The 14842-nt window shown below is 41.5% G+C and overlaps 1 protein-coding gene across 1 annotated transcript; it reads right to left on the bottom strand.

The window, feature by feature from the left end:
- Window positions 1-217: 217 nt before the first annotated feature.
- si:ch211-153b23.7 lies at window positions 218-8179 on the bottom strand. Its single transcript, XM_010894323.4, has 7 exons — window positions 7868-8179; window positions 5113-5275; window positions 4819-4962; window positions 2307-2441; window positions 1818-2126; window positions 1429-1554; window positions 218-634 (listed from the first exon to the last, which is right to left on the bottom strand). The coding sequence occupies exons 1-7, from the start codon at window positions 7969-7971 to the stop codon at window positions 362-364; spliced, it is 1254 nt and encodes a 417-aa protein (XP_010892625.2). The 5' UTR covers window positions 7972-8179; the 3' UTR covers window positions 218-361.
- Window positions 8180-14842: the final 6663 nt, after the last annotated feature.

Raw genomic sequence — 14842 nt, 5'->3', positions numbered from 1 at the left:
GTTGGGAAATATTTTGTTTTAATTAACTGTAAATCTTACAGGCTGTGGCTTTTACAATGTTTTTCTTTAAAACTGCAGGTTTATAAAAATGTCATCACTGGATTGAGATTTTGGTTTGTCTGTTCTAAACACAGGCAGATGAAGAACATATATGCACCCTATTTATAAGGCTACATAAAGGTACAATTATACATTTGGTTACATAAAACATTGTAAGAAAGGTAACACACATCATTTATTTAAAGATAACTAAACTCAGTCACTTGAGTAAGCTAAGCATAGTGGCAGTACAAAATCATCGCACACCTAAAATGTTTGTTAGCATGGTCGTGCATTAAGTGAACGTGAGTATGTGCATTCTTTACAGGAACTCATCAGCCTTCCTCCTCTCGCAGTGTTTGGGGCATAGCGGGTGGTGGGGTTGGTCTGCCTGTTGTACGTTGGGGTGCGGTTGCGCTTCCCTCTGTTCGTCTCTGCGCCTCCTCCTGTCTCCCCCTACAGGTGGCTGGTCATTATTACAGCGGTGAACCAGGACAGGCTGTTTAACTGGTGCTGGGCTCTTCTTCAACAGCAGACGCTGCAGGACCTGCTTGTCTGACCGCTCCTTCCTGAAGTCATCCTCATAAACCTTGAGCTGGACAAACAAGACCAGAGACCAGAGAGGTTGGGTTCAATTCCATTCGACTCAGTCAGGTTCTTGTGACATGACGCAACACTGGATTCATGGTGCAACGTTAATGACTTGCGTGAGCCATCTACTACCCGGGGGGCACAAGGGCCCGCCCAGCGACTACGCCGCACCCTGGGCAAAAGGGGGAACAGGTGTCACTCATCAAGGGTTACAGTTAGAGAACAGACAACAGAAAAGGACAATTAATGTATGTCGGTGCTGACCGGGTGACGGTTTTGTTTGATTCAGCTTTTTAGGATTGTTTGTTTCACTCAGAGGTAAGCTAGGTGTTCATTTCTGTCAGTGAACCAGGCTACTGGGCCCTTGTGAATGTGAATAGAGCACATCTTTTCAGTTCCTTTTGTATACCACGGTTGGTTTTCTGTCTCATCTTTTTCTACACCCGGTCTGCGAATAGTGAGACCCCTATTCAAAGGCTCACACTTAGTAAAATGAAAGGTAAACGGGCTATGTAAGAATTAACGTTTTGAATTTTAGTTTCATTGTATTTCCTGGAAAACGAATTGAACCTGACCCTAGCATAGTGAAAGGGAAAAGATCGTAGCAGTAATATCACACGGACACATTCATGTGCAGCACAGATGGGAATTGTAATGAAAACGTATGGTTGATACATCCATGTCAAAGATGAGGCTTTATGTCCTGTGTTGCAATGCCTAACTGTTGTCATTAATTCATTAACGCCTGTGTGTGTGTGTGTGTGTGTGTGTGTGTGTGTGTGTTTATCCCGCTCTCACTTGTTCCTGTAGAAGGACCATCTGTTGCCTCATCTCCTCCTTCTTCTTCCTCAGCCTCTTGTTTTCCTGCTGTGTGTGTTTGTGGTCCTTTTGCTCTGTCATATAATCCGACTCGTAGATCTCTGTCTGGGTAAAAAGGACGCGATACTGTTAGTTAATGCTCGGTTGTGATCAACGTGTTTGTCGTCCGTGTTCTCTTCTGGGGAAAGAGGACAGTTGAGTCCCACGAGATGTTGAAAACACAGCGGACGTCTAAGAATGTGTGTAGTTACGATAAACAGCCACACAGTGGTGCTGTTCACTAGGTAATAGTCAGAGTAGACCAGAAATACTTCTTTGACATTATCTTCACTGACATAAATTGAGGAAAGTCAGAAAGATGTGTCTACCTGGCATCTAAGGGCCTCCAGCTGCTCTTTGAGGTCCTGCACCTCTTTGTGTGGGTTCGCCTGCTCCTCCGCAGCTCTGAATGGGTCGTTGGTGCTCCTGCCTCCGCTCCAGTACCCTCGGTCTGGGGTATATGAGGAGAGGAGAGATGTCTTGGATTGGTGTAGAGTGGCACTGTGGCTGTGACTAGAGGGAGATAAGGAGATGCCAGCTAGGGTGCAATGGTGTTTGCTTGGGGAGGGAGTTGGTCCTCCAGGGGTGTCAGAGATGGGTCTGGATTCTGGAGAATGGGTCACCGAGCCCATACTTGTCTATAGGAGGGAAGAAGTAGTATATATATATAGATATATATATAGATATATATATGTGTGTACTATCGTATGGACTATTGTTGATGTTATAGATGCATTCAATAGGAGAGCAGGACAGAGTACATTGACTTTTAAAAACATGTACAGGTCCAGTAATAATAGTTAATAAAAGGATCTAACCTCCAGGCCCAGACTCCAGTCTCTGTCTTTATCTGTGTGATGCAGTCTGGTCTCCAGCACCCGGATGTACTCAAGCAGGTGTTGGTTCTTCTTTAGCTCCTGCATCAGGGTGTGTTCATAGTACTCTCTCTTGCTCTAAATAAACAAAATCAGGGTAGTGTGTCAGTGTATGTGTGCATGTGTGTGTGTGTGTCAGTGTATGTGTGTGCATGTGTGTGTGTATCAGTGTATGTGTGTGCATGTGTGTGTGTGTGTGTGTGTGTGTGTGTGTATCAGTGTATGTGTGTGCGTGTGTCAGTGTTATGTGTGTGCATGTGTGTGTGTGTCAGTGTTATGTGTGCATGTGTGTGTGTGTGTGTGTCTGTGTATGTGTGTGTGTGTCAGTGTATGTGTGTGCATGTGTGGGTGTGTGCATGTGTATGTGTGTGCATGTGTGTGTGTGTGTCAGTGTATGTGTGTGCATGTGTGGGTGTGTGCATGTGTATGTGTGTGCATGTGTGTGTGTGTGTCAGTGTATGTGTGTGCATGTGTGGGTGTGTGCATGTGTATGTGTGTGCATGTGTGTGTGTGTGTCAGTGTATGTGTGTGCATGTGTGTGTGTGCATTGGGCCCTGTCCGGGGCCTCCCCCGGGTAGGGCCACAGTGTCGCCAGACCCCCCCGTCTCAGTTCCAAGGTCTTACGCTGCTATATTATTGTGCTGGGGGATTGTGTCAGTTCTCCTTCTCCACTATAAATCGTTGTTGATATGGGGAATGCATTTTCTGAATTTTCCCAGTCTCCTCCCATTTTAAACTTTAGGAGTACATGAGGTCCTGGTCCACACCTGTGGAGTACCTGGTTTGGGGGGCCCGTTGGTATCCCTGTCCTTGTCCATCTGGTCATACTTCTGACCTAGTCTAAATTTAAATAGACTCTGGATTTAGCCCACATGCATTTATTAATTATTCCAATTGGACTCTTAATATCTCACCCGGCACAGCCAGAAAAGGACTGGTCACCCCTCTGAGCCTGGGTCCTCTCTTGGTTTCTTCCTAAAATTCGGCCTTCTTAGGGAGTTTTTCCTGGCCACTGAAATTCAACACTACTGTTGTTTGCTCCTTGGGGTTTAAGGCCGGGTGATTCTGTAAAAGCACTTTGTGACAACTGCTGCTTTATAAATAAATTTGATTGATTGATTGATGTATGTGTGTGTATGTGTGTGCGTGTGTGTGTGTGTGTGTCAGTGTATGTGTGTGCATGTGTGTGTCAGTGTATGTGTGTGCATGTGTGTGTGTGTGCATGTGTATGTGTGTGCATGTGTGTGTGTGTCAGTGTATGTGTGTGCATGTGTGGGTGTGTGCATGTGTATGTGTGTGCATGTGTGTGTGTGTGTCAGTGTATGTGTGTGCATGTGTGGGTGTGTGCATGTGTATGTGTGTGCATGTGTGTGTGTGTGTCAGTGTATGTGTGTGCATGTGTGTGTGTGCATTGGGCCCTGTCCGGGGCCTCCCCCGGGTAGGGCCACAGTGTCGCCAGACCCCCCCGTCTCAGTTCCAAGGTCTTACGCTGCTATATTATTGTGCTGGGGGATTGTGTCAGTTCTCCTTCTCCACTATAAATCGTTGTTGATATGGGGAATGCATTTTCTGAATTTTCCCAGTCTCCTCCCATTTTAAACTTTAGGAGTACATGAGGTCCTGGTCCACACCTGTGGAGTACCTGGTTTGGGGGGCCCGTTGGTATCCCTGTCCTTGTCCATCTGGTCATACTTCTGACCTAGTCTAAATTTAAATAGACTCTGGATTTAGCCCACATGCATTTATTAATTATTCCAATTGGACTCTTAATATCTCACCCGGCACAGCCAGAAAAGGACTGGTCACCCCTCTGAGCCTGGGTCCTCTCTTGGTTTCTTCCTAAAATTCGGCCTTCTTAGGGAGTTTTTCCTGGCCACTGAAATTCAACACTACTGTTGTTTGCTCCTTGGGGTTTAAGGCCGGGTGATTCTGTAAAAGCACTTTGTGACAACTGCTGCTTTATAAATAAATTTGATTGATTGATTGATGTATGTGTGTGTATGTGTGTGCGTGTGTGTGTGTGTGTGTCAGTGTATGTGTGTGCATGTGTCTGTCAGTGTATGTGTGTGCATGTGTGTGTGTGTGTGTCAGTCGCTCGTCGTTTGTCAAAGGTCAAAGGTGTTGGTACTTCTGTTTGTGTTGTTTCACACGTGTAGGTGTGAAAAGGAAATTCGTTTTTTTCTCATATCCCTACACCTCCAGAGGGCGTGGTCATGGCCAGGGTAAAAGCTTTATTGACATTTACCATGGAGCAAGTGCCTTGCTCAAGGGCAAATTGACTGAATTTCCACCTTGTCAGTTCAGGTTTTAACCTTTTGTTTGCTGGCCCCTCAGGCGTCCACATGCGTGCGTGCGTGCGTCTGTCTGTCTGTATGAATGAGCTGTGTGTGTGTGTGTGTGTGTGTGAGAGTCTGTCTGTATGCATTGTGCGTGTGTCCTCTGCTCTGCATCGTACCTGTTCATGATCGACTTTGAGCAGTAGTCTGTTATTGAGCTGTTTAAACGTGTTGTTCTCCTCCTCCAGTGCCTCCACTTTCTGCTGTAGACTCACAGTGGTGCTGCGATACACCTGGTCCCAGTCCTCGTTCAGCTTCATCAGCTATCACACACACACACACTCGTCATTATGACTGTCAAGGTCATGTTTGCCTCGTTGGAATCATCGTCATAATCATGGTTGTCATCAGCTACGGTGACCAGTGTCGAAAAGGTGTGTTGTCATTGTTGGCTTGGTGTCGTTGTTTGTCACCTCTTTGTTGACTTTGCGTAGCTCAGTGTTCCTGTTGAGTAGCAGTAGCTTCTCCTGGTCAGCTGAGGTCACTGACATACTGTCGGTGATTAGTGACCTCTGGTCCTCACCGGACAATGACCTGTCACCAGCAGGGACTACCTCCTCTGTCTCCTTCTCCGGCCTGCACACATGGACACATGCACACATGCAAACATACAAATCAAGGCCCTGATATTATAGGAAGCCCAGAGCACTCTTTTGAATGCACGCTTATAGCAAATAGACACCAATGTACTCAGTCACCCCCTTACAGCCACTTTCATAGAATCAAACACAAATATGCAACACACATACACACCCACATACACAGTCTCACAAATTAGGATGTAAACATGCAAACACACATACACACCCACATACACAGTCTCACAAATTAGAATGTAAACATGCAAACACACATACACACCCACATACACAGTCTCACAAATTAGGATGTAAACATGCAAACACACATACACACCCACATACACATACACAGTCTCACAAATTAGGATGTAAACATGCAAACACACATACACACCCACATACACAGTCTCACAAATTAGGATGTAAACATGCAAACACACATACACACCCACATACACAGTCTCACAAATTAGGATGTAAACATGCAAACACACATACACACCCACATACACAGTCTCACAAATTAGGATGTAAACATGCAAACACACATACACTCCCACATACACAGTCTCACAAATTAGGATGTAAACATGCAAACACACATACACACCCACATACACAGTCTCACAAATTAGGATGTCAACATGCAAACACACATACACACCCACATACACAGTCTCACATGTTGTTGGTGTGGAACACACCCACATGCTCACACAGTGTCTATTGCCACTTCAAATGTGTTTTGCAAAACGGATGCCAATTCATCCTTGCTAGTTTCTGGTACAATTTCCCTGTAAGCTTGTTGTTTGTTGCATATGAGTTCAGCATGTTCAAACTTCAACTCAATGACAAGCTATTTCAGTTTAGAAATGTCTTTAATCTTCAGGCAAATTTGGGGCATTGTAATCAGATGATATAGCCTTGATAAGAGAATGGTAATATCTCATAGCTGGTGTATTGTCAGAGTTGAAGGAAATGCTCTCTGTTTCATAGAATAACTTTGAAAGCTGATAACAGTTGTGGCTATCGATAGATTATCTCGTTCATGTAGCCTCACAGATGGAGACAGTCTGCAGCCCGTCTGTCGTCTGTTTTTCAACATATTTTCTTCTTCTTGGACAGCTGACGGACGTGAAACAGATTGAGTTTACAATCATAAATGCTCTCTTGGAAGGACACCAATATGATATCTGCTCCTGAGGCAGATTGGTAATTTATTGTAATCTAGCATGAAAAACCGGGAAATAATATCTCCCTCTTTCTGTTACCGGCTTTCGAGCCACAACAATAAAACAGTAGTTGTCAACATAGATTGATACAAGCTGACTTGGTGAAAGCGTTATTCAGTGGTTGCTAGAATGCAGAGTGAAGACATGTTGCTCTGCTTTCCTGACATCACAATTGACCAAACCGGTCCCCACTGACCGTAGTCACATCACACCTGGACTACCGGCCAAGTGCGGCTATTTGGTGAAGTGCCGCAAAAGAACACATAGGTGACAGAAAACCGAGCTACATATATCGCCACAAAGTACACGGACAGCGAATGTCAAGGGCATTTCAGCTCCTGGCTTGGGATTTGACTGAACCCCCACTGGTCTCAAGAAGAATGTGTGGATGTGTTAACTGTACAAACTGTCTGTTCACTCAGGTAACCCACAGCTCAGACACCCATCTCTCCACAGTTCCCAAGCCAAGAACAGAGACTGGGAGGGACACTACTAAATAGACCCCCCCACCCCTGGTAATGGTTCACTAAATGTGGTTATTAAATGTTTCCACTCAGGTCTAACCGAACACATGACAGAGCATCAGCAGTATTCCTATGATCTGAGCTGTGAGGGACAGTCCAACACACTGAAAATATGTAAGTGGGAAACTCCATTGACACCCTGTGTTCCTTCTCTACAGTAACTGTACTCGAATCCATCGCCCACTGATGATCTATTTACATGAATTTTGTCATTTACTGTCAGTATTTTTAAGTGCTCACAGATAATTCCTCTGTCTATATTTTAATATGACTAAATGGCAAATCTCACTTAGTAAACTGTTAAAAGGGCAGTTCAAACGTAAATGTGCATGAAATAAACACATTTAACAGACACAGTAAACACATTATTATATCTCACGTATAGTGTTATTAGAACAGCCAAATACACTTTATGACAATGTCAACAAGTATTATGACCAACCCGTGTCAATTTATTTGGAATAGCTGAATACACTTTATGACATTGCCAACAACTATTATGACAAGCTCTTGTCACTTTCATTGAAATAGCTAAATAAATGGTATGACACTGTCAGGAAGCATTAAGGCTTTGCCAGTTTACTTTGTATAGCTAAATGTATTTTATCACACTGTCATAAAGGAAGCTTTGGGACTTTGAGTAACATACAACAAATATCAATCTTTAGTCCTAAAGATGGTGTCCTTAAATCTGCACCTGCATTTAGCATTCCAGTGATGTGTCACATTTAAGACAACATTATGACAGGTTTTGATAAGCTACAACAGCTGCATTTACCTGTTATAATTTTTGTTGTCGTAATACGTTAAGACGCTTTGCTTCAAACTTACATTGATTCCACTATAGCCCCGTGTTCTTCTGGCATAGGACTGGTATTGTGAAGTGGAGAGTCTTCCTCAGATGATGACGACATGGAGAGTAACCCTCCGTCCATGACTAAACAAATACAACTTAGAAAACAAGTGAACCAGTAAAATTTTACAAAAATTGAAAAAGGTCTGCCGCCTGTCTATAAGAACGGTTTTGACTACTCTTTTTGAACTGGTACAACTGTCAACTTATTCAGAATCTTATATAATGAGCTTGAAGGACTAACCTTAAGCCTCAACAGTATATGCTGTAAAAAGTCCATCTGACCTTAGGTTTGACTACTAAAAGAGGAAGTCCAAATACACCCCCAGCATGTACCACATGCAAATTCTGTCAGAATGTAGGAAGTCTCTGAAAACAAGTCGTGCTGATTTTCGTGCTGATTCTCTGCTAGGTCTGGGACTTTTTTTTAAAATCAGGAATTTTGAAAAAGGTGTTTTATCGTATTTTACACGAAAGTGAGACAAAAAGCCTACACCACACACCGTATCACTTTATGCAAAATGTTCAAAATTTTTCAACCATACAGTTTTGTGTAAAACTTTGTATTTACTGAGCTGTTAGATGGCAAGCTACAGAAAACTGCTTTTTTCAAATAATTCTTGGTTCTAAGCATTGAAGTGTGTGTTTAGTACAAATTGAGATGTAGTTCTTATTAAATGTCCATATTTTTAAAAAGTCAGCACGCGGATAGCATTGTTTTCAACGTGGTGTGCTTTTGAGGGGTATAACTAAATATATATTTGTCTGCAAATAAGGAAGTATGATGTTAGTGGGAAATTCCACTACTGTGTATGTTTTTGTTGCTATAGTGCTTCTGTGAAGTAATAAAAATAAAACCATCTCACTTGTGTAACAAAAAAAAACACAACACAAATATCATCACAAGAAAAAATCCCTCCTTTCTTCACTTCCCTTCCACCACATCCTGTTGCATTCAACAAAGAGACTGAGACACCATACCATAGGGCAGACATTTCTATTTTCACAACACTGTTGAAAGTGTTGCTATAGTATTCTAGAACTTCCTAGATAACCACAGTCACATAAATCAAATAAACATACAGTGGCTAAAAATAAACGTACAGTGGCGTTATTATTTATTACAAAATATGAGAACATTTTTATGAATTAAAGTGTACCGTTAGTGTATGCACACAAGATGATTTCATGGGTTTCAATGGGTGACAGGTCTGGACTGCAGGCAGGCCAGTTTAGCACACAGACTATTTTAATACAGAGCCATACTGTTGTATTACACGCAGAATGTGGTTTGGCTTTGTCTTGCTGAAAAAAGCAAGGCCTTCCCTGATAAAGATGTCATCTGGATGGTAGCACATGTTGATCCAAAACCTGTATATTTGTTCAGTATTAATGGTGCGTTCATAGATGTGCAAGTCGCCCATGCCATGTGCACAAATGCACCCCCATACCATCACGGATGCTGGCTTTTGAACTGTGCGCTGATAACAAACCACATGGTCCCTCTCCTCTTTAGTTCGGAGGACACAGTGTTCATGATCCCCCCCCCAAAAATTCCACTTGGCCTCAGTCCATCTTAATTGAGCTTGGGCTCAGAGAAGGTGGCGGCATATCTTGATCTTGTTTATATATGGTTTCATCTTTGCTTGGTAGAGTTGTAACTTGCAATTGTGGATGGAGTGACTGTGTTCACTTCACAGACAATGGTTTTCGAAAGTGTTCCTGACCCCATGCAATGATGTCAACTAGCGAATCATGTCTGTTTTTAATGCAGTACCGCATTAAGATCACAGTCTTTTATGATATTATGTACCACAGATGATGAGATCCCCAATCTCTTTGTAATTTTATGTTGAGAAACGTTACTCTAAAATTGTTGCACTATTTGCCTGCACAGGACCCCTCCCCATCTTTACTTCTGAAAGACTCATCCTCTCTAGGATGCTCTTTTCATTCCCTGTCGTGTTACTGAGCTGTTGCCAATTGACCTAATTCGTTTTGATGTTCTATCAGGGTTTTTTTATATTACACAACTTTTATAGTCTTTTCTTGCCCTGTTCCTAGCTTTGAAACGTGTTGCTGGCATAAAATTCTAATTGGGCATATATTTTTCAAGAAACAATTGAATTCAGCTTTTAAATTATTTGCACATCATTGCATTCTGTTTTTCTTTACATTTTACACCTCCTAACTCTTTTGGAAATGAGGTTACACATCAAGTCAAATAAAAGTGTATTTGTTTTAAACAAGTATGTACTAACTACTGCATAGCAATACACATATGATGTCTAAAGTTAGGTAACAGTAGACTTTAACCTGCAATGAAAATTACACAAATAATATTTCAAAATGGCTCATTAGCTTCCTGAATATTCATAAATATTTAATGTGTTTGCCTTTTATCGCTCATTTAGCCAGATAGCTCAAATCTCTCATGGCCACTCAACATCCACCTTGCATCCTGACTGATTGAAAAACTTTGAAAAGGTCTTCTTGGACTCTTTGTTCCCCTTCACTTCGGAAATAATGTTGAATCTGACTTAAATACATAGTGAACGAACCTTCCAAAAAAGAGATCAGTATGCGTTGTCAGGCAACCATGGATCAACTCAAGGTTAATTTTACAATCACATGCAACACCAGGAAAACAATCAACTGAATTAAGGGGATAGTAAATAATTGACAGTCTGTTATTCAGGCTGAGCCTTGTTCTTTTATTTTAATAAAAATGTATTATTTCCTGCACTAATGTATTCAATGTGTTTGAACAATTCATAGATAGGCAGGCAGCACTAACATGAGTTCATCCTCGTCTTAGAAACCTAATGACCTGCACAAAAGCACGTATACACACACACACACACACACAGGTTTTTTCTTCTTTGTCAGGGAAGGCGTTAGGCCATGTCGCCTCAAGGAAAAGGGCTACTGGAAAATACTGAGAACAATGAGAAAAACAGAATCTGCATAATGGGTCTTCAAATAACCTTTGAAGTACCCCAACACAAACAGACACACCCACACACACACGTGCACACACACACACACTCACAAACACATTATTATTCTAGTGACAATCAGCATAATAATGCCAAAAGCCACCACAATCTCTAAGTTCTGTGGTAGCTCCTGATTGGCTGAGTACTAGAGGCTGTGGCGGGAGGTTTGTTATTTTTATTTCAACCGACACGCTTCAATTAATAGATGGACTTCCAAGTCGTCCAAGTGTCCCTGCTGTAGGCACGATGTGAAATTGGGTAATCACTCATTGAAATAGTACGTGACGTCAAAGTCCAGACAGGCCAACTCTGAGCCCCCAGACCCAAACAAAAACAATGTTGGACAAACTCCTGATTTAAAATGGTTACTACTAGTGTCCTCAAACATCTATGAATGTTATTATTACTCTGCCATGCACTGTGCCTACAGTTGTTAGCCTCGGTATACTGGCCATATGCCACACCCTCCTTGTGTCTTCTAAGTCCCAGTAATATGTACTGACGCTGATTTGAGTCATAGCAAATAAAACTCTATGTGAAGTGCTCTTTTGTGACAATGATAGCTGGTTAATATTAGTGGATAACAATGGACAACTAATGACAAGTTCACTTTCATGCCTCGGTACTTCATCCCAAGCCTACAGAATTATTTTGGACCGAACAGGAAACAAATGCGCACCTCACCAAAAGATGCTGCAAAATAAGATTCATAAAAAACTTTCAATGGAGTAAATGTAGTTATTACCTTACGTAGTGAATACTAGTAGTGGAATACAGTCCATTAACTCATTTTGAATGAATATTTTAGGTACCCCCTAAAGATTAATTATACGATTCCCATTTTTCCTCATTCCCCCTAATACATGTCACTTTTTTGCCCGAAGATTTGGGCATATTTTATTTGTTGAGGATTTTACAATAATTCATAATATTACATGCTGTCATAACACATTTCAATATTTCATATAATGAGATGTTTTCTTTAAAGCAATTTTTCAGAACTCACTTTTTCATCTCACCATTGTTTTCACAATAATCACAGAGAGCTCGCTATAGTGGCGTGAGATCTCACAATTGCTTGTAGTTTTTATACTTTGTAACTGTCTTAATCTGTCCAAATTCAAGCCTGAGCATGATGCTATAACATATTCAGTCATCTTTACAAGACAAAGTAGACATTATTGACCTAACCAAGGATGTGCAGTTAACCCACACCAAAAATATAAAGGAAATATTGGCTGTTTTTGTCAATTCACTGGCAGCATATAAGAACAGGCAGTCTGACACTGATTGTGCAGAGAAACTGGCCTACTTGAGCCTAGAGAAGAGATTTTTACCGGGCAAATGTTACTTAGGTAGTGAGACCAAAGACCAAAGAAAATTCTTAATCATAATGTTTTTACAAATACCCAGTTATAAATCCATTACTCACAAACAAGTTCAATTTCTGTGCACTTTGTATACACCATTCATATTTACTTCACAATGATTCAAAAGATTTGCATGTCTGAGACCGACACATTTCTCCAAGCAGAACTCCGGACCCTCAGAGACACGGTGGCATGCCATATACACTCTGAAAAATAACATGGGATTCCACTTCACTCGTGGAGGCTGCATCGTTGCACTCTGTCTGGAAGGGGCCACTGGAAGGTCTAATTAGCCTCTACACCCTGGACAAATTTAGCTCCCTCTGCTTTGGAAACCCTGTGAAAATATTGGATACATGCATGGATACGCCTACGAAGGGATGAAGTGGAAGGGGATTAATTTAAGATTTACGAAGAATTCATTTGAGTCTATATTAGGAAATTCTCTCACCTGGTGAGCACTGGGAAAGTGATTTTATTTTCTGTTGTTCACGCCTCTGCCATTAAATCACAGCTGTGTAGTCACACGCGTCACGTCACCCAGGCTAGGTTTGTTTAAGAACCCATGGCTTAAATTGGGCCGGAACCCAATTTAGACCTAGGGGGAGCTGAGAGCCAATACTTCCACTGGCCAGCAGTTTAACATTTTAGATACAGCTGGAAAGTAGAAAATACGGTTCCCCCACTTCCCAAATCCAAATGTAAGCCCTGTGAGAACACTGAAGAGTTTAAGCTAAAGTTTTCAGAGGTTATTCCCTTTATGTTTTGCACACCAAAGAGTAGTTGGGGAAAAGGCCACATGTCAGTGGGAATGCAAATGTTGTTCTAGCTCTAATCCTAAAAGCCTAAAAGGGTCAAACAATTCATCAATATCTCAACATTTGACAGACTGTTGGCTTTGACGCTACAATCCAAAAGAGTGAAAATGCCATATCGGATTGCAATATTGTCATATTTCTTTTCCCTTTTCATTACACATAATTGCATGCATCATAAAAAAGAAGAGGATGTACTCAAGTTGTTTATCTTGGTAACAATCCTGGATGCTCATTTCCTTAAAACAAAAAAAACACAATAATACACATGCCTGAAGTGTCTTTCAGTAGTGCTGTTTTGCTTGTGGTATCAGTGGTAAAGAATATGTTTGTGTTATTATTTGCATATTGATGATCACACCTCTTCTCAATCCATTGACACCCTAGACTCATTATTCGGGAGCACAGTGTTTCACCAAAACCTCGTGTTTGACCTCGTGTTTGACCTTCTCAGACAATTCTCTAGATTTCTTTCTTTCTTGCTCATTGTTGTTCCAAATTAGTCCTTGTTTTAATTCAAACTGGTTTAATGAGGTATTTTAATATTGCAGGCACCTGCAACTCAGTTCTAAAGTAAAGCAGAATCACCTACTTGAGATTTAATTACTATCTCTAGAAAGTGCCAACATTATTGTCCTGGCCATTTAGGATTTCTTTGTGTAATAAGCAAACATTTCAGAAAGATTTGTTCAGCTGCAAACCCAAGAAATACATACGTGGACACAGGGCCGGCTCCAGGCATAGGCAACATGTCGCTTTAGGGCCCCCGACTGCTAGGGGGCTTCAACTGCTAGGGATTCGCCCGACCGATAGGGGAGAGGGGGCCCCAAATACAATTTTGCTTAGGACCCCCAAAAAGCTAGACACCTAGTTACTTTTGTACTTACTTTTCAAAAGGTCACTCTGGAAAGTTCTCTTTTGTTTTTATATATTTGGCCACATCCATGTTTGATCTAAATTCCAATAACATTTAAGGGCTACTTGTGAGGGTCCAGCCTTCCATAAAGATTAGAAACTTGATCTGGTTTGACCTAACCATATGGGTGTGTAGTAACACGATATGATGAAATCAAAAAACCTATCTGTGGCCCTCAGAATAAATATTATTGATGCTGATTTGGCTAGGAGGGGTAACAAAAAAGGTTCCAAGGAATTCAAAGTAAATCCTTTCACTGTCCAATTGATCATCTACAAATGTAAAGATTCCAGACTACTGGCAATCTACATAGGACAGTTTGTCTCAAGAATTAAGGGATCTACAAGCCTCTCTAGCCACAGTCACTGTTGAAATGCATGAGTGAACTATCAGAAAAAAATGCACAAGTCTAGCCAGGAAGGAAGACACCTCTGCTCTCAAAGGAAGAAGCCTCTGCTCTCAGAAAATAGTATTATGATTAACTTTTGCCAGACAACACTTTGCCAGACCAAAACTACTTAAACAATGTGCTCTGGACACATGAATCAAAGCTGTAGTTGTTTGCAATGCCAGACTCTATGTTCGGTGAAAATTAAACATTGCCTTTGAACAGAAGAACCTCATACCAACGGTAAACATGGAGGAGATGGCATTATGGTTTGGGGCTCCTTTACTGAGACATCCATGAATTCCATATTGTACCAGATCATTCTTATAAAGAATTTGAGGCCATCTATCAAAAAACTGAAGCTGAACTGAACATGGAATCTTGCAACAGGGGTTATGGAATCAATCCTATCAAAATGCTGTGGGGAGAATTGAAGCTGGCTATGCATGCAAGAAAGCCTTTGAA

This window comes from Esox lucius, chromosome 4 (genome assembly GCF_011004845.1).
Source record: "Esox lucius isolate fEsoLuc1 chromosome 4, fEsoLuc1.pri, whole genome shotgun sequence".
NCBI classification, from domain to species: Eukaryota; Metazoa; Chordata; class Actinopteri; order Esociformes; family Esocidae; genus Esox; species Esox lucius.
Note: the sequence above shows the minus strand (reverse complement) of the source record. Positions and strands in the feature narration are given on the sequence as shown.